The 18,039-nt window shown below is 40.2% G+C and overlaps 1 protein-coding gene across 1 annotated transcript in view; it reads left to right on the forward strand.

Annotated features, from left to right (window-relative positions):
• Positions 1-2,178: 2,178 nt before the first annotated feature.
• Positions 2,179-18,039, forward strand: part of hydin (HYDIN axonemal central pair apparatus protein) — a 120,542-nt gene continuing 104,681 nt past the window's right edge. The window contains exons 1-7 of the mRNA XM_055008991.1: positions 2,179-2,241; positions 4,736-4,843; positions 6,070-6,195; positions 7,774-7,893; positions 9,626-9,760; positions 10,181-10,380; positions 12,611-12,735. Coding sequence (XP_054864966.1) covers positions 4,763-4,843; positions 6,070-6,195; positions 7,774-7,893; positions 9,626-9,760; positions 10,181-10,380; positions 12,611-12,735 — 787 coding nt within the window. The 5' untranslated portion in view covers positions 2,179-2,241; positions 4,736-4,762. The remainder of the gene's footprint in view (positions 2,242-4,735; positions 4,844-6,069; positions 6,196-7,773; positions 7,894-9,625; positions 9,761-10,180; positions 10,381-12,610; positions 12,736-18,039) is intronic.

Consider the following 18,039-nt stretch of genomic DNA (forward strand, 5'->3'; position numbering starts at 1 on the left):
GAAATAAATATGAAAACAACAAAGATAGTAAGCACTGAAATACAAGGGCAAACGTCTATGTATGTATATTAATATGTGTGTACACCTTTATGTATGTTCAAAGGAATGATCTTTAATAAATTAAACAACACAACAGGAAGTGATGTACAAACTAGTTAGAGTTCTCTATATTCATAGCATAAAATGAATTGTACTTTGAATAGTAGCATAGTGGCCTATATGTAAACCTAACAACTCAGATTTACTGTATTAGAAACAAAGGCCTCACAGTAGCAACTCAATGCAACATAAGTCAGTACATCTTTCTTTACTGAGACTGAAATATTCTATTTTGTCCCCCTTTATTTTTGATCACCAGTGCAATAATCCTCAACATGGAGCATAACAGTGTTGCCAAAAGATGTTCTGTTATTCTTCAGAGAGTATTTTTTTCAGCTGCTCTTTGCTGTAGCAGTTCTGTTGCTCTACCTTTCCATTTAAAACCCCCCAAAGGTTTTCTGTTGGATTGAAGTCAGGCTACATTCTTGGTCAGGACATAGTTTCCTTGTTTTTCTTCTTCAGCAACTCTTGTGTTATTTTGACAGTGTGTTTGGATGATTATATGTTATTCCCCCAGTAACTTTTGTACTCATGCAGCCCCGTCTCACCACAATCTCACCTCCGTGCTTCACTGTCAGGACTATACATTCACTGTGGTGGTCCTGACCAACAGGCCGGACCCCATCTGAGCCAGATAATGTGACCATTATTTATTTATTTATTTTAGTCTTATCTGACCAAACAGTGTGCTTCCAATAATCACCAGGTTTCTCTTCATGTTCTGTAGCAAAAGTTTAATCCTCTACTTTTGTGCTGAAGAGCAGGCGGGAGTATTTTTTATGGCCATATCCTTAATAGAAACCGTCACAGAAACCTGATTTCTGATTTTAGTAGTACAATAGTTGGTCCTTTACTTCCTGATTCCTGCTGCAACTGTGTTTTTGTAGATATTCAGTTGACTTCCTGTTTTGATCTTTGTGAAGTCTCACAATCAGATTTTCTGGACAATTCCTTTCCACGTGGAGCCATGATGTAGACGTGGAGACAGTCACAGCCGATAGGCCAAAAATTGGGAAAGTTCTGATGCTCAGAGGCCATTTTGTAACCTATTTATGTAATTTGATTAGTTGAAAATCACATATGTGCTCAGTTTTGTTGTAGTGATCACAAGTGTATTCGCTTTTGTTGTATTAAGTCTCTACTTTGGGGCCTGTATGTTCAATGTCTTTTTTAAAAAGTATTTTTTCTAAATATTTGATCTTTCATAAAAATGAAGACTCCTTGTCAACTTAGAAATAATGCAATTATTGAGAGGTGATACAGTTTTGAATCATTTGATACCTTCTGCTGTAAACTGTATATACATATTGAATATTGAATTGAATGACTGTATTGATCCCAAAATGGAAATTCTATTGTTACAATAGCAAACAGAAATAGCAAAGTGACAACCACAACAAAAGCAAATAAATAAGCAGCAATATCTATTAAGTAAGGTTAAAATTAAAATAAAAAAAGAAATAAAAAACTTAAGTACAAAATGCACATTAAAGTGTAAAACATAATATGAGTTAAAAAAGCACTCAAATTAATATACTATAGTAAAAATATACAGTGGTATATTGATATATATGCACACCCGTGTATGTTTCAAAACAATAATTAAATATCAATATGATAGTCTGTCATGAATTACAAAGAGTAACGTGATCAAACAGTAAGCAATGTAAAATATAGCTGCATTTTTTTCAACTAATTTGTTGCCACATTAAAATAATAATTTGAAAATCGAATATAGTGATTTAAGACTCTGGAATGGGTCAGTCTGCATTATAATATTATTTCATTATGATGCTTTCAGCAGTGTTTTAGGCTGTTAGGTCGGCATTTTTCTCCACAACAGGCTGGATTATTGTATTCTGTAGGCTTACAGGTTTTTATTTGAAAGATCTAACCTTCATTTTATCTTCAAACGTAGATAATATACACATTTTTGGGAGCATTTATCCCAAAATATACGTTTTATTTTGGGGCACATGCTCCCAGCAGGCGCCGTTTGTGCTGAGACGGCCTTCAGCCAATCAGGAAGCGGTTTACTGGGACCTCCCTGGGTGCGTTGCCACGGCAACAAACCACAACGAAGTTAACTTGCGGCTGAATTTGAGAGAGCATCATGTCAAACTGAAGTTCATTTACAGGGTGGTAAGACTTTATTCAGCTACCTTTTTTAAATCAGTACTTCAAGACAACAGGTTGAATCGTTATTTCTTTATTTTGAAGCGACACGAGAAAGTCCGTAAACTGGTTTTATTTTCGTCGTAACGTACAGCGAGTCAACAGGATGGATGTAAACCTGTGAATTGTGAGCTTAAAGTGTTTTTTGAGCGATTTAATACTAATAACGTCTGTTTTATTCTACTTAGAAGTAATTACAAACCCACTTTAACCAATTTCAAGTACGTTGTCCGGCGGAGTACATGCTAAACAGAACTTAACTGACAACCGTTAGCTTGTACGCGACTTCAAACAAAACCGGTGTCTTCTTCTGGTCAGTATTGATTTGTTTTCATTATTGTGCTTAAATTTACTAATGCACATTTTGGATGGACACCTTCAACCAAAACCGACCCCCTCCAGCATCCCATATGACTTACAATACCAATATTTCACAGACCATCCTGTGTTTTTCCAGGCCTTGCTAGCTTAAAAACGCTAATTTACCCCCAAGTTTTTCTGAATTTTAATATGTTTTCACTGAAAACTCATCCCTGTGCATCAACAGTGCATATTTAACAGTGTTTTTCCGTGGAAATATTCCCCTCCTGCCTCAAAATGGCTCAGTTTTAACTGTACACTGTTGCTCACTTTACAAAATGTAGATCTACACTGTAGTTTCAAGGTGGAAATGCTCAGCTACTGTTTATTTAACTCAGGATGTGTCTTGTAGCAGAAAAAAAACACCATATGGAAATGTTAACAAGGTAAAAAAAAATTGTTTTCAAGGTGTCTTTACTAGTTCTGTTCCTAAAACATCATAACGGGGAGGGTACAGAGGAAAATGTGATTAATTCTCAGCTTCTCCTAATTAACACGCTGCACACATCCTCATTTCCTCCCGGATGTTTTTAGACTTTCCAACTTTCACCACCTGCTCTCAAATGGGCAACTAAAGATCTTTGGTTTCTTAATAAGCGTGATTAATTGCAGTGTTCAGTGCAATAGGGATGACTCATTTAAGTAGAAGTTTTTAATTTTAGTTTTAAAAGAATAGTAAGTAGCTGTATCTAATTATATTTAAGATTCACCTTCGATTACTTCTCAAAATATATTGTAGCCCAGCGTCCTTCCCTGTTGAGCTCTGTAGTTCATTGAAAACACTTTCCCCAAGGAAAATTAAAAAAAAAAAAATTTAAGCTGTTTTTGAACATAAAACCCAGTCCAAATAAACAGGTAACGTTCCCTCAGCATTGGCCCACATTACCTACAAGTTCTAATAATATTTTAAAGAAATTATTTTAATCTGACATTCAAAGATTGTTTCAAGAATATTTATCATTTCAAATAATGTTCCTATGAGGTCAGAAAGTTTTAACATTTAGAGGATGTTTGGAGGATGTTGTGAGATTGTGTTCAGTGATAACAAAATGTTCTCAACTCAACGTTCAAAAAAATTTTTTTAAGATGTTTTCAGAAGATGTTTCTGTAATGTGACGTATTAACAAAGGTAGAACATTTTGCCTGTAGTACGCTAAGGACATTTTGGGGATGTTGTTGTTGAGATGATGTTCTCACAATATTGGCTAACATTACCAACTAGTTGTAATAATGTTTTAAAGCAAACATTTGAATCTAATGTTTAAAGATTGTTTTGAGGATATTTGTCATTTCAAATAATGTTAACTAAGGCAGAATCTTTGGAAGATGTTGTCCGATTGTGTTCCATGATAACACAAGAAGAACTTTCCCAAACCAACGTTCAAAATATGTTTTCAAGATGTTCTTGAAGCCTAAGAAGGTATTATGTGTTTTATAACACATTCCTGTAGTGTAGCATATTAACAAAGGTAGAGCATTTTGCATGTATTATACTAAGAACGTTTTAGGGTAGTTGCTGGTGAGAAAATTTTTCTAAATAACGTTCTCACAATGTTACATGATAACAATGGAAGGGAAGTCTCAATACAACATTCAGAAAATGTTTTAAGAACACTGCCTTTAAGGAAAATTCTGGGGACTAAAAGAAAATTTGCTGCCGAAAACAATAGTAGAAATTTGCAGAACTTTCGCAGAACATTTTGAGAACAAAATAATTCTAGCTGGACTGGCTCTTCAGTGATCATCTCATATTTTGGTCGTACTGATTCAGGTCCCGAGCTCACAATGTCCCATTAAGCAGCCAAGATGGCAACAAACCTGCACATGCTGAGACAACACTGCATGTCTCTGTTCTTTATGAATCCATATTTCACTGTCCCAGAATTCAGTATAGCTTCATTCATCTGAGTGTAGATTAAGCAACCAAAGTCTTCACAGAGTTGAATTTGTTAAAACCTAAAGCTCTCACAACCTAGGCACGATCTTAATTGGATCTTAATTTATGCGTAGGAATTGTTGATTTATTATAAAATGTTGGCTTAGTTAGCATTTTAATTACATCATGGCTTCTCTTTCCTTTGAATTTTTTTCTTTTTTGCAGGTGATTTTGCTCCAGAACACTTCCAAAATGAATGCGGGTCAGATTCCTAACAAGGCGTCTCTGCTTTGCAATGCTAAACTTGTTGTAACAGAAGACAAGCCAAGGCGGGTGAGGATGCCATGCTGTTTTTCGCCTTTTCTGTGTTGACTAACTTTTTCCACTGCTCGCCAGTTTCCCAACATTATGGGAACGTGACACCTTGTGAAGTCACAGAGAATTAAAAGTCAGTGTTGGAAGCAGGTTTTCCTCCTGAATTAACAGGCACCCAATTTCCTGTGACCCACGTTTTTGACATTGTCCCATTCTTTTAAAGATCCTGCTTCCAATGACAGATTGTCCTAATAATTACCTTGGCTTCTTATAGAGAACAAAAATCAATATCTGACTGCAGTGTTTTGTTGCAATGATCTCAGCTCAGCAATTTTAGCTGCTTTTTCACTTACACTAATCTCAGGTCAGAATGAGGTCCACATGAAACTGATTATCTGTCTTTGGTGTTGATTATATAGATTTCTACCCTTGTTTGGTGATATCTTTTCTATTTTTAATCACACAGCAAACTTTGTTGTTGTTCTCATTTCCCATATAATATAAAAACTTAAGTGCAACACATACTCGGTTAACATCTAAGATAATTCTCTCTTGTGGTTTCTGTTGTTCTCTATCTATTGCAAAATTAAATAAAAACACTATAGAAATGTATAATTTTATGTATACCGCAGCACAATGTTTACAGTTTTATGGGCATTTCTCTGATGAACACCAAATGATAGAAAAAGATTTGAAAATTTGCCATCTAAAGAAAAGCCTCGTCATTTTACAACCTGCCTCCTTGAAGTATGGTGTTTTCTCAGGAAACGTTGTTGTCTCTGAATAATAGATTGAAGTGTATTATGAATACACACCTGACCGGCAGCTATTAAATATTGCATATTCAATAACCCTGTGTGCTACATTATTCATTCAGATATTAAGCTAAAATCTTTTTCTGACCTAACCTTGAAATAGGCTAAGTGCAGTTAGATGTTTCTGTGCTCCTGCTGCACTGATAAAGAGGTGCCAGAGGAATGTATGGAGAATATAACACTCACAAAATGCTGCTGATGGTCCTCACTGAAGCAGGAGATATTAACATTTGTTGAGTACATGGGACATGAAATCAGCTCATGTTGCTAATAGAGGAACTCTTTGCATATCAGGCTTTAAGTTGACAGATTACAGCTTTTCAGCTTTTTGTCTGTTTTCTATTTTCTGTTGCAGTTGTAACAGGCGCTGCTAGTTTAAAGCCAGTGAACAGAGTTAGTGTGTGAGCCTGTGCTGCTGTTTGTTTGCAGGTGACTCCGTCGGTTTTCACCCAGGAGATGCTGCAATCCACAGAGGAGCGGCTGGCTAACACCGCTGAGGTGCACCAGCCTCGTATCCAGGAGTTTCTTGGCATGGACACAACTACGTATCACAGTGTAAAGACCTGCTGATGTTGCGATATCTCAGTAGCTTCATAGACGACTTCTAATGGGAGAGCAACCAGCAGAAATGGCTGCAAATGCTGCAGCGATCGTTAAAGCTGATAGTTGGCACTGATAGCTGCAATTCTATGATGTAAAACACCAGCAATGACAGTGACAGTAAAAGATAAAAGGGGGACAGGCGTTTGCTGTTACCACTGTTGTCTTCAGACTGGCTTCAGCTGCTGACTTTCATCTTTTTGAGAATAAAACCCAGGGGAGTTTAGTATAGAATTTGCGTAGAAAAGAATACATTGAAATTTGCATTTGCTTATGACAGGCTGTCAAAGCGCTTCCTTTTAGAGCATTTGTATACTCACACTGTAACCTCTACTCTTAATTTATCAGTTGGCCACAATGTGAGCTGCTATGTAGATAAATAAAAAGCAACAGAAAAAGCAGTAGGCCTCTTCGAAGGGAAACTAATTGAAACCAGAAGGGGAAAAAAAAACAATTTTCTCATTATTTCATCATTAATCCCCTGAATACTGAGCACGTGCTGTCTGCTGAGGGCATTTACATTGTACCTAAGCTGCTTCCTCTTAGTCAGCAGGCACTAATTAATGGGCAGAGGGCAACCAATGTGACTTAATGCTCGCTACTTTTACAGGCAGAAGTTAAGAGGGGGGGCTTGGAGCAGAAATGCCATCAAAAGTTCATGAGATGCCTTTGAAATTAATAAATGTCCCCTCATCACATTCAGTGGGACCCATTTTTGCATCTCACCTTGTGCACATTTTTTGTTGACTTGTCAAATATGCAGATGTGAATGTAGACTAACCTCCAGTATGCAGATATGAGTGGGAGCAATGACCAGTAGGGTCTTTATAGGTCATCCTGAGTGCCACAAAATCTGATATCCAGGATTGTTTTCACTCTGGCAGCAATGCAATGATAGAGGATGAATGTAAATAATTCAGTTTGACTTCGAGAGGCTGCATTTCCGCATATGCATGCTGTAAAGGAAACATAATATAGTATAGAGAATAGTCACTGCTAATGACTAGATGAGAAGCTGGAGCGATTAGCCTTTTAGCTTAGCATAAATATAACAAAATCACCTTCCAGCACTTCTAAAACTCACCTATTAACACTTATGTAGCTTTTGTCATTAATCTGAACACAAATAAATGTTTAAACTGCAGAATAAATGGCCATGTTTTTGCCATTTCACGTTATGAGCCCGATCCTAGTGATTTTCACCTTCTTCGGATCTTTTTTTTAAAGCTAATCAGCTGCTGGTGGCACTGTAGCTTCATATATCATGGGCACAGATAACAGAGTGCTATTGATATTCTTATTTATAATGTCAGACCTTCTTCAAGAAACTCTTTTCACTCTTGAAAGTGATTAATAACTTAAAATAACCAGAATGTAATGCATGTTGTAGTTATGTAGAGTGCCAGGCTTTCCTTTAAGAATGCACCATACTATCCCTTTTTCTGCATTTTTTCACTACAAATTTAAGGACTGTCTACATTATGCATGAGGTGAATTAAGTAATTAATCCTGTTGGTGTGTATGTGTTGTCAGTTTTCCTTGGTAGATGTACATCAGCCGCTTTTCCAGCCCTACCCGTCTGAGCTGATTTTCCAGAACTTCACTCCTGCACAGACCTACAAGTTACCGTTGCTCCTCCTCAACAATGACAAGGTGTGTGAGTGAACAGAGTCAAATTTATTCTGAAAGGACATTTAAATGCAGTAGGAGTTTAAATTATAATGCTGTACAGGAACCATATAAGACTACAATAAAACACAGTGAATAGATTAAGACAATAAAATATCAGGAATGGGGATACACCAATTACCAGCCAGACCAATTATTGTTGGCCGAAATGCTCTACTTCAGGTTTGATGCAGCTTCCTCTCTCTGTTTCACTCTGTGGCCTCAGAAATGTCTCTCAAGCAGCAAAAACTGAACAAGAAACACAAACCAGGAAATTAGCTTCTCTCACAGTGGCTAAGGCTATGCTAATGGCTTGCAGCTAAGTTAGAAAGCAGCCACAAGTTAACCTGAAACAGAGTGGAAAACAATAGTTAATAATGCTTTAAGAACTGGACCTTAGTGGGTGATAAAAGTGATAGAATAGTGAAATGTTTAGAAAATGGAGAAGATCAGCAGACGTTACTGCAGGAGGCAAACTGATCAATCTCAGTGGATCCCATATAAACCCAGGAGATAATCTAATCACTCCTATTTCTATTTTTCCTATTCACTTACAGTCACACTTCTTAATGAAGAAGCCTGGTTATGAATGACAGGTTCTCTGCTATCACATGCTGTGAAAACAATACATTTAATGTACAGGGTGTCCCAAAAAAATTGACATCATTCGAGATGTCCATATTAGAGTGACTACATGTTCAGGAGAAATGACACTTACAAGGATTTATTTTGGACATAAAGTGTTTTATTCCACAAATTTCAAATGAAAAATTCTGGGGGATGGTAATTTTATAATGTTCCAAAGTTACTACAAATGTTCAATGTGTGCGCCGCTTCTGAAACTTCTGAAACTGCCGGGTGTCCAGATCCTTTTTTCCGACACAAACGGCCTTCCTTTTGAAACTTCTTATGCCACGTCCAAACCTGCTTTCCTGTTGGCACTTGTTTATGAAATTTTCTAACAAATTCACATCGCACATTCACATTTGACTGAGTCTGAGCATACTTCAATACACGGAACGCCTTTTCTGTTGCAGTAAACAGCATGTCTATTCCTGAAAGCAGAAAAATAAAAATGATTACACTTTTTTGAGCAAAAAGTGCAAACGAATTTTAAACAAATTATTAGGTGATGACTTAATGTCAAATTTTTTGGGACACTCTGTATATTGGTTCCAAATATCAGTGATTGCCCTTGTTTGATTACCAATAATCAAGTCAGTATCTCAAATCATCCAAAAATGTTTTGCAGTTTTCCAACTGGATGACGACAGTGCAAGAGTTCTGTTAAATAAGGTGGCGCTACACCACTTAAAACCTTAAAACAAACCACATAGTGTAAAAATCAATCCTGAAATGAATAGGAAGCCAGTGGATTAAGTTTAAAGACAAGCTACTGCATTTTGTATCAGCTGCAGACGCTGAAGAAACGACTGCTGGTAAGAAAAATAGTTTTTTAAAACAACATGGTTGCCGAGCTGATAGTTCAATCAAAAATATCTGTGAAATGAAACGACACAAGCAGCAGAAAAAAAAGGAAAGATTAAAGCGTGTGTGTGTGGCAGTGTGGGTTGCAGACAATGATTGGAAAAGGTCATGGGAGATTGGAGGATATCTGTACAAGACACCATCAGGTGATGCTAAATAAATCATCACTTGTGAGCTTACCTGACTTTTTATAAAATGCGTGTAATGTTTTTTTTTTCTTTTTGTCCAGGTTTCACGCCAAGTGATGCTTCAGCAGCAGGACTCTGAGTATTTCTGTGTGGTCGGTCCAGAAGATCCAGGTAGAAAGGTTGCACCAGGATTACCTGCCACTTACACCGTCTCCTTCACCCCTCAGGAGAATAAGGTACACTGTAAATAAATGTTTTTAACTTAATAATTTACTGTTATTTTACAGCATTACACATAATAACTAGCAAAATAACAGTTTTACAAACTACTCTACGCTCCACAGTGGTAAGTTGTAGTATTGGAGTAATTCAGCCATACAACCAGAAACTGATTTTCAAGAAATGTAATGAGACAGAAGGCCCGACCGTACAAATCGGCAGGATCTTTTCCTTAAATTTATGATGGTTTTCAATGGTGGAAATACTTAACTATGTACTGCTCATTTTACTCATGATGTGTATTCCAACATTAAAAAAACAGCATACAGACATGTTGAAAAGGTTAAAAAAAAAAACACCATTTTCACCACTGAGGTGGTAATTGATGAGCTAATTGCCTGAAGGTATTTGCATCTCTTTGTACTTTCTTCATGCAGGACTACGAACACACAATTGTTTGTGTGACAGAGCGGGAGCGGTTTGAGATCCCGATCCGTGCCATCGGGCCACGAGCCATCCTCGACTTTCGTGATGAGATTCATTTACCTGTTTGTCCTGTGAAATCCTGCACGGAGAAAACTCACCTCGTCCGCAACATGGGAAACAGCGAGGCCAAATTCGAGTTACGCACACAGAGGTGAGAATCAGTACAGCGTGGATGTACACTACCGTTCAAAAGTTTGGGGTCACCCAGGCAATCTTATGTTTTCCATGAAAACTCACACTTTTATCCATGTGCTAACATAACTGCACAAGGGTTTCTAATCATCAATGAGCCTTTCAACACCATTAGCTAACACAATGTAGCATTAGAACACAGGAGTGATGGTCGCTGGAAATGTTCTTCTCAACCCCTATGGAGATATTCCATTAAAAATCGGCCGTTTCCAGCTAGAATAGTCATTTACCACATTAACAGTGTCTACACTGGATTTCTGATTAACAACAAATGGCCATTTTTTATCACTTCACATGGGTTATGAGCCCGATCCTAGCTATTTTCACCTTCTGCAGATCTTTTTCTTAAGCTAATCAACTGCTGTTGGTACTGTAGCTTCATATATCATGGGTACAGATAAGAGAGTGCTATAAATACTCTTATTTATCATGTCAGGCCTTCTTCAAGAAACTCTTTTCACTCTTGAAAGTGATTAATAACTTAAAATAACCAGAACTTTGTGAACATGATTAGCTAACACAATGTAGCATTAGAACACAGGAGTGATGGTTGCTGGAAATGGGCCTCTGTACCCCTATCGACATGGAGCACCATCATCCTGAACACGGGGGCCCCCCAAGGATGTGTGCTGAGCCCCCTACTCTTCACCCTGCTGACCCATGACTGCACTCCAGCTCACAGCTCCAATCTTATTATAAAGTTTGTGGATGACACAACTGTGCTGGGTCTCATCAGTAACAGCGATGAGACACAATACAGGAGTGAGGTGAGCAACCTGGCCAGGTGGTGCAGCACCAACAACCTCTCTCTGAACGTGGAGAAGACAAAGGAAATGGTTGTTGACTTCAGGAGAGGACATACCCAGCATGCTCCTCTCAACATCAATGTTGTGGCTGTGGAGAGGGTGAGCAGCACCAAGTTCCTGGGTGTGCACGTCTCAGAAAATCTCTCCTGGACCAGAAACACAACATCACTGGTCAGGAAGGCACAACAACGTCTCTACTTCCTGCGTAAGCTGAGAAGAGCCAGTGCCCCGCCCCCATCATGTCCACCTTCTATAGAGGCACCATGGAGAGCATCCTGTCCAGCAGCATCACAGCGTGGTACGACTCCTGCACCTCCTCCTGCTGCAGGACCCTCCAGCGTGTCGTGAAAGAATCAGAAAGGATTGTGGGTGTCTCTCTCCCCTCACTCCAGGACATCTACGGCACCCGCCTCACTCCCAAAGCACTAAGCATTGCAGGTGACCCCACACACCCGTCCCACAACCTGTTCAGCCTGCTGCCATCAGGGAGGAGACTGAAGAGTCTGAGGACCAGGACCAGCCGACTGAGCAACAGCTTCATCCACCAGGCTGTCAGGAAGCTGAACTCTCTCCCCTCTCTGCCCTCTCTACCACCCCCTTCCCCCACATACACAAACTCTGGTCAGTAACCTCTGATCTGCACTGAAATAGCACATTCAACCATCAAGCATATTTGCACTTCTTGGACTGTTACTTATTTGCACTGTTCTGAGTATTCTGCACTAAATCCGTCACTTTATCTCACGGTCATGTTTACATTTCACTCAGTTCAGCTTTTCTTAGTTCTTAGTTGTTGTTCGGCTCTAATTTTGCTTCCTTTGTTCTTTTTGCCCTTTAATATCTTATTTTCTAAGTGTTTATTTAATGTCTACTGTTGCACGAAGAGAGAGTAACGAAATTTCGATTCTTGGTATGTCATGTAAATATTGAAGAATTGACAATAAAGCTGACTTTGACTTTGACTTTGACTATGTAGATATTCCGTTAAAAATCAGCTGTTTACAGCTAGAATAGTCATTTACCGCATTAACAATGTCTAGAATGTATTTCTGATTAATGCTGTCTTTATTGAAAAAAAATCCTCTTCTTTCAAAAATAAGGACATTTCTAAGTGACCCCAAACTTTGGAATGTTAGTGTATGTATACTGTGTTTGAGTGATTTTCTGTATTATATTTACTCTATAACTCTATGTAGAGTAACTCTATAAACTCCGTAAGCTCATATATAGAAACGGTTGACTTACACATCAATGCCATCAGCAACTGGTCCAGAACTACATTATGTTTTAATTTAAATTTGCTATTATTACTGTTGACTACAATTAAAAGTTTTCTAGAACATTTCCTCTGCCAATTTCTGAAACACCAATCTCTAATTTCAGGCCTTTCTCAGTGACACCTTCCTCTGGGACTCTTGATGTAGGCGAGAGCATGCAAGTGACTGTGGTTTTCCACCCCATGACAACAGGAGACCACAGGCAGGACCTGCTTCTGCACTACCACACCGGTGAGATTCAGGCCTCTCAAGTACACATATATCCAGATTTCTCCAAACACTACGTTCTTCTCTTTTCTAAATGCCTCCACAGAAGAGAGGTGGTGAGTTTTCAGATGTTCTCGCTCAGTACTTCTCAATATATTGTAGAAAGCAGTGAAGTTTAGCTTAATCAAAATTTATTGTTATTAATGTATGCACACACAACAATGAACCTGCCCAGTGAGACAGTGAGACAATAGAGAAGTGTCACCTCACAATGGGCTTGGTTTGTTACGGGCCGCCACACACCCTCATATGAAGAGAAGATTTTATAAACTACAAGAGGTTGCATAATCAGCAGATTCAAATAGAGTGGAACTAAAAGGATGGATGTGTTTACTGTAATCACAGAGGCAAACACCATAATAAGATTCTCTATCTGCAGCAGTGGTGACCCTGAAGCAGAACAGGACTGTTAAACAGGACCACACACACCACACTATCTCCTCAGTCCAGCTCAGGATCTGATGCTAATGGCCGATAATCAGGCATTCGCTTTAGTCAGATCAGTTTGTTTCTTTCTGCGTGTGTGTGTGTTCCAGTCTTATCAGTGTTCTCCATCCACTGAGGAATAGATTCCACAAGCCAATTCAATTACATGCTCATTGTCTCTTTTCTACTTGTCTTCTTTTTTATGGGCTCCGTGTAAACACAACATGCTGTGTGCGACTGCAGAATGTGTTCATGTATGAGTATGGCTGGCTTTGGATTCAGAATGACAGCACATGTAGCAGATGAGTAGATACTAACAAGGTGCTTTGGGGAGGTGTGTGTTTGTGTGTTTGCGTCTGCTGGAGGCTGTGAAGTCAAAGGTGAAGTAATTAATGGTCATGAGAAGAGAATCTATAGCGTCCTGAGGGAGGAGGGCTGAGAGCACAGCAAGGATTTAGCTCATGATGGCTGTGGTTGGATCGTATTTACTGCTCAGTGAAGCTTCCTCCCAGGACTTGTTATCCTCCTCTCCTCTTTATCCTCTCCTCTCATCCTCTCTTTTTCATCCTCTCCTCTCCTCTTCATCCTCTCCTCTCCTCTCCTCTCCTCTCCTCTTCATCCTCTCCTCTCCTCTTTATCCTCTCCTCTCCTCTCCTCTCCTCTTCATCCTCTCCTCTCCTCTTTATCCTCTCCTCTCCTCTCCTCTCCTCTCTTCTTCTCTTCATCCTCTCTTCTTCATCCTCTCCTCTCCTCTCCTCTCCTCTCCTCTTCATCCTCTCCTCTCCTCTCTTCTTCTCTTCATCCTCTCTTCTTCATCCTCTCCTCTCCTCTCCTCTTTATCCTCTCCTCTCCTCTCCTCTCCTCTCCTCTCCTCTCCTCTCCTCTCCTCTCCTCCCCTCTCCTCTCCTCTCCTCTCCTCTTCATCCTCTCCTCTCCTCTCCTCTCCTCTCCTCTCCTCCCCTCTCCTCTCCTCTCCTCTCCTCTTTATCCTCTCCTCTCCTCTCCTCTCCTCCCCTCTCCTCTCCTCTCCTCTCCTCTTTATCCTCTCCTCTCCTCTCCTCTCCTCTCCTCTCCTCTCCTCTCCTCTCCTCCCCTCTCCTCTCCTCTCCTCTCCTCTTTATCCTCTCCTCTCCTCTCCTCTCCTCTCCTCTCCTCTCCTCTCCTCTCCTCTCCTCTCCTCTCCTCTCCTCTCCACTCCTCTTCATCCTCTCCTCTCCTCTCCTCTCCTCTCCTCTCCTCTTCATCCTCTCCTCTCCTCTCCTCTCCTCTCCTCTTCATCCTCTTCATCCTCTCCTCTCCTCTTCATCCTCTCCTCTCCTCTCCTCTCCTCTCCTCTCCTCTCCTCTTCATCCTCTCCTCTCCTCTTCATCCTCTCCTCTCCTCTCCTCTCCTCTCCTCTCCTCTCCTCTCCTCTCCTCTCCTCTCCTCTCCTCTCCTCTTCATCCTCTCCTCTCCTCTCCTCTCCTCTCCTCTCCTCTTCATCCTCTCCTCTCCTCTCCTCTCCTCTCCTCTCCTCTCCTCTTCATCCTCTTCATCCTCTCCTCTCCTCTTCATCCTCTCCTCTCCTCTCCTCTTCATCCTCTCCTCTCCTCTCCTCTCCTCTCCTCTCCTCTCCTCTCCTCTCCTCTCCTCTCCTCTTCATCCTCTCCTCTCCTCTTTATCCTCTCCTCTCCATCCTCTCTTCTTCTCTTCATCCTCTCTTCTTCATCCTCTCCTTTCCTCTTCATCCTCTCCTTTTCATCCTCTGATCTCCTACACCAAAGGATTAGAATTTCAGAATACATTTTTAAATAGCATAAAGAACAACATACTACCATGTTAGGGTTGCCAAATCTCATGTTTTGCCATAAAAACTAGGGATAGATTATTAATCAGCCTGACAGATTATCATGGCCGATATTCGACAATTTCACGATTATCGGTATCTGTATTTTTATTGACTGATTATCACTAAATTAAATGCTCTACTTCATGTCTGATGCAGCTTTTTCTCTCTGTCTGTCGTCACTCTGTGGTCTAAGAAACGTCTCTCAAGCAGGAAGAACTGAACAAGAAACACAAACTGTTGCAACAAACCAGGAAATTAGCTTCTCACAGTGACAACAACTTCAGAAGTTTGAGATTTCAAGTTCTTAAAATTGTAAAACTTTTTTAAGTGATTGCTCATTTCACATACCACTGATTGTAGTTTTTTGTAGTTCATTGGCTGAACATGATTTTTATTAGAAGTTGTCATAACACGTAAAGACTGATGCCAAATCGTTCTTGTCGAATCGCAGTTTTTATTGTGTAATAAGAGTCCAGTACTGGACTGGAAAACTGGGACGACTGGCTCCACCTTTTGCAAATGACTCCTCAAAACCAGATTGTTTGCATACTGAAGCAGAGAAAAAAGAAGTGACTCGCACTGCTTTCAATTTAGATCTCTCTGCTCGTAAATGCACTGAAACAAGTAAATGATGTTTATTTTAAAAGGTAAATTAATAACTTAGCAAAGCTGCACTACGTTTATTAGTTTAAGATGTTTCTAGCTTCGGCTCAGTGCAGTAAAACAATGAATCATTCATCCTCTCTTTGTTTATTCATTTAACATTATTTGATAAATGTTGATATTTACACAAACTGAAGTGAAACTATCTCTGCTTTCCAAAATTGTGTTTTTATGACAAATCTGCTCTGTTGGGAATAATCTTGTTAAAAATGTTTTATGGTTGTTTCCTGGACTTCATCCACATCATGCAGTTTGATGAACACAGGTCACATTTTTTGTTGTAGCCTCAGTTATCCTCACAATTAGCCAGTGTCCTCGACATCAAAAGCAAAAAGATGTTTCTGGTGCACACAAGGGGGGATCAATTAGAGGTGAAAGGAGAAAGTTGTTTGGAAACATCACTTGACGGCTTTTATCCTGTTCAGCAAAAATTACAAGAGTTTATTTAACTGGGGCTTAGTTGGTTTAAATATTTTATTTTCTTGCTGGAGCTCATCCTATTTTAAACACCTTACATGAATGGTGTTGTAAAATTGTGTGTTTTTTTTGGGCCGTGAGGATTTAATGTCGACTTAAAAAGACAAGGTTTCACCACAGTTTCATCAGGAGCTCAGCTTACAGTAACTTGGCAACTTTTACTGTGTGTTATGATCAGAAAGAGAGCAATTTGTCTGCCAGCTAGGCGTTCGGGGATAAAAATAGCAATGGCAAACACGACTAGATGGGTTGATTAATCACAAGGACGCTTCAGTCAGAAACAAATCAGCCTCACTCCTGACCCGAGCTGGCCACATCAAAGTCTCCTTTAAAGTTAATTTCCTCTCTGCAGCTTTCTGAAAGTAGAAGAATCCCATGGTGTTTAACAAATGCAGTGGAAGAGCTGTGCACCATGCAGAAAAAAAAAAAAAGATTTGAGTTCACTCCCATTAGCTATGCATCACCTGGGTGGATATTCCACGGTGTACTAACCCCGTGTGTGTGTGTGTGTGTGTGTGTGTGTGTGTGTGTGTGTGTGTGTGTGTGTGTGTGTGTGTGTGTGTGTGTGTGTGTGTGTGTGTGTGTGTGTGTGTGTGTGTGTGTGTGTGTGTGTGTGTGTGTGTGTGTGTGTGTGTGTGTGTGTGAGAGAGAGAGAGAAAAGTCGGTCGCATGCTGACACGACAGTCATTCTGTTATCAGTAGTAGTCCTGAAACGCAACCACAGCAAAGTCACCTTGTGGAAACACTGCCTGTTTTTGATTGGATGCTGCTGGATAAGAACAGTTCTAACTTTAGATTCATATTCATCCTTTCTGGGTTTATCATTTAATTATTGTGACTCTTTTTCCCAGAGCAGAGAAAGGCTGATTTCTGAGTTAAAAAAAACTCCCAGCAGCATGTGTCTTTGGATGAGTGTCGTGTTTCCTTCCTGGTTTGTACTGTAAAAGGAGATTTTTTTTTTTTTGCCTGTGCGTGACCTTAAAGAAGGTGGGTTGCTGTGCGGCTAGCTGAGCAGACGGCTGTTCTGAGGGAGGGCCAACAGCGGTGGCGTTAAGCGGCATTAAGCTTTTATAATGGGAGGGCCAGCGCAGGTCCAGAACACCACTCACAGCCCATCAAGAGACGATCATTTTTAATTTAGCACCTTTCCCTGTCTCCCTCACTCTCATGTATGTTTCAGGTCGGCCTGCTGCAAAAGGGCTCCGTGGAGACTTCAGCATAAGCTGGCCGACAGTCTGCATGTGCATATGTGCCGCACGGCCATGTGTGCTCATTTGCATGTACATTACACCACAGTGCCCTTTTTATGTCTCATTGGCGGTTTTGAAAAATCAACTCAGCTTTGCTCGTTTTTTCCATTACGGCATGTTAGACAATCCTTCTTAAAAGTGACTCTGCTGCTGCTGCTTCAGTAAAGCTCCCCTCCTTCTCCTCTGCCACCGCTGCTGATTTCAATGAGAAGATGGACAGCTCTTGGGGAGCGCTGAGGCATCTGCTTTGACAGGGCTACAGCGCTGAGAGGACGCAAGCAGCTGCACGTAAACAAACACGCATGCTCAAATTCACACGCTCATGCTGCAGATCTGCGGTTTGTGCCTTAATCAAAGGTAGCTGCGGGAGTTGAGAAGTTCTGCTGCTGTGTACATGGAGAAATTATGGGAGGCGAGTGAAGGTGGGGGGGAAGTGGACAGCCATGATGAAAGCTTAGCAATAAGCTGCAGCTCTCCCTGCTTGTCAGCTGCTGTCATTGCATCCGGATGCTCAGAGATAATTGCTTTTCTCTCTGGATCCCCCCAATTCTTGGTTTTCTCTCCCTCATTTCCTTCTATCACTCATCCTCCATCTCGTACGTTCTCTCTTCTCTTCTCCCTTCT

Source organism: Amphiprion ocellaris, chromosome 3, assembly GCF_022539595.1.
Source record: "Amphiprion ocellaris isolate individual 3 ecotype Okinawa chromosome 3, ASM2253959v1, whole genome shotgun sequence".
Lineage (NCBI taxonomy): Eukaryota > Metazoa > Chordata > Actinopteri > Pomacentridae > Amphiprion > Amphiprion ocellaris.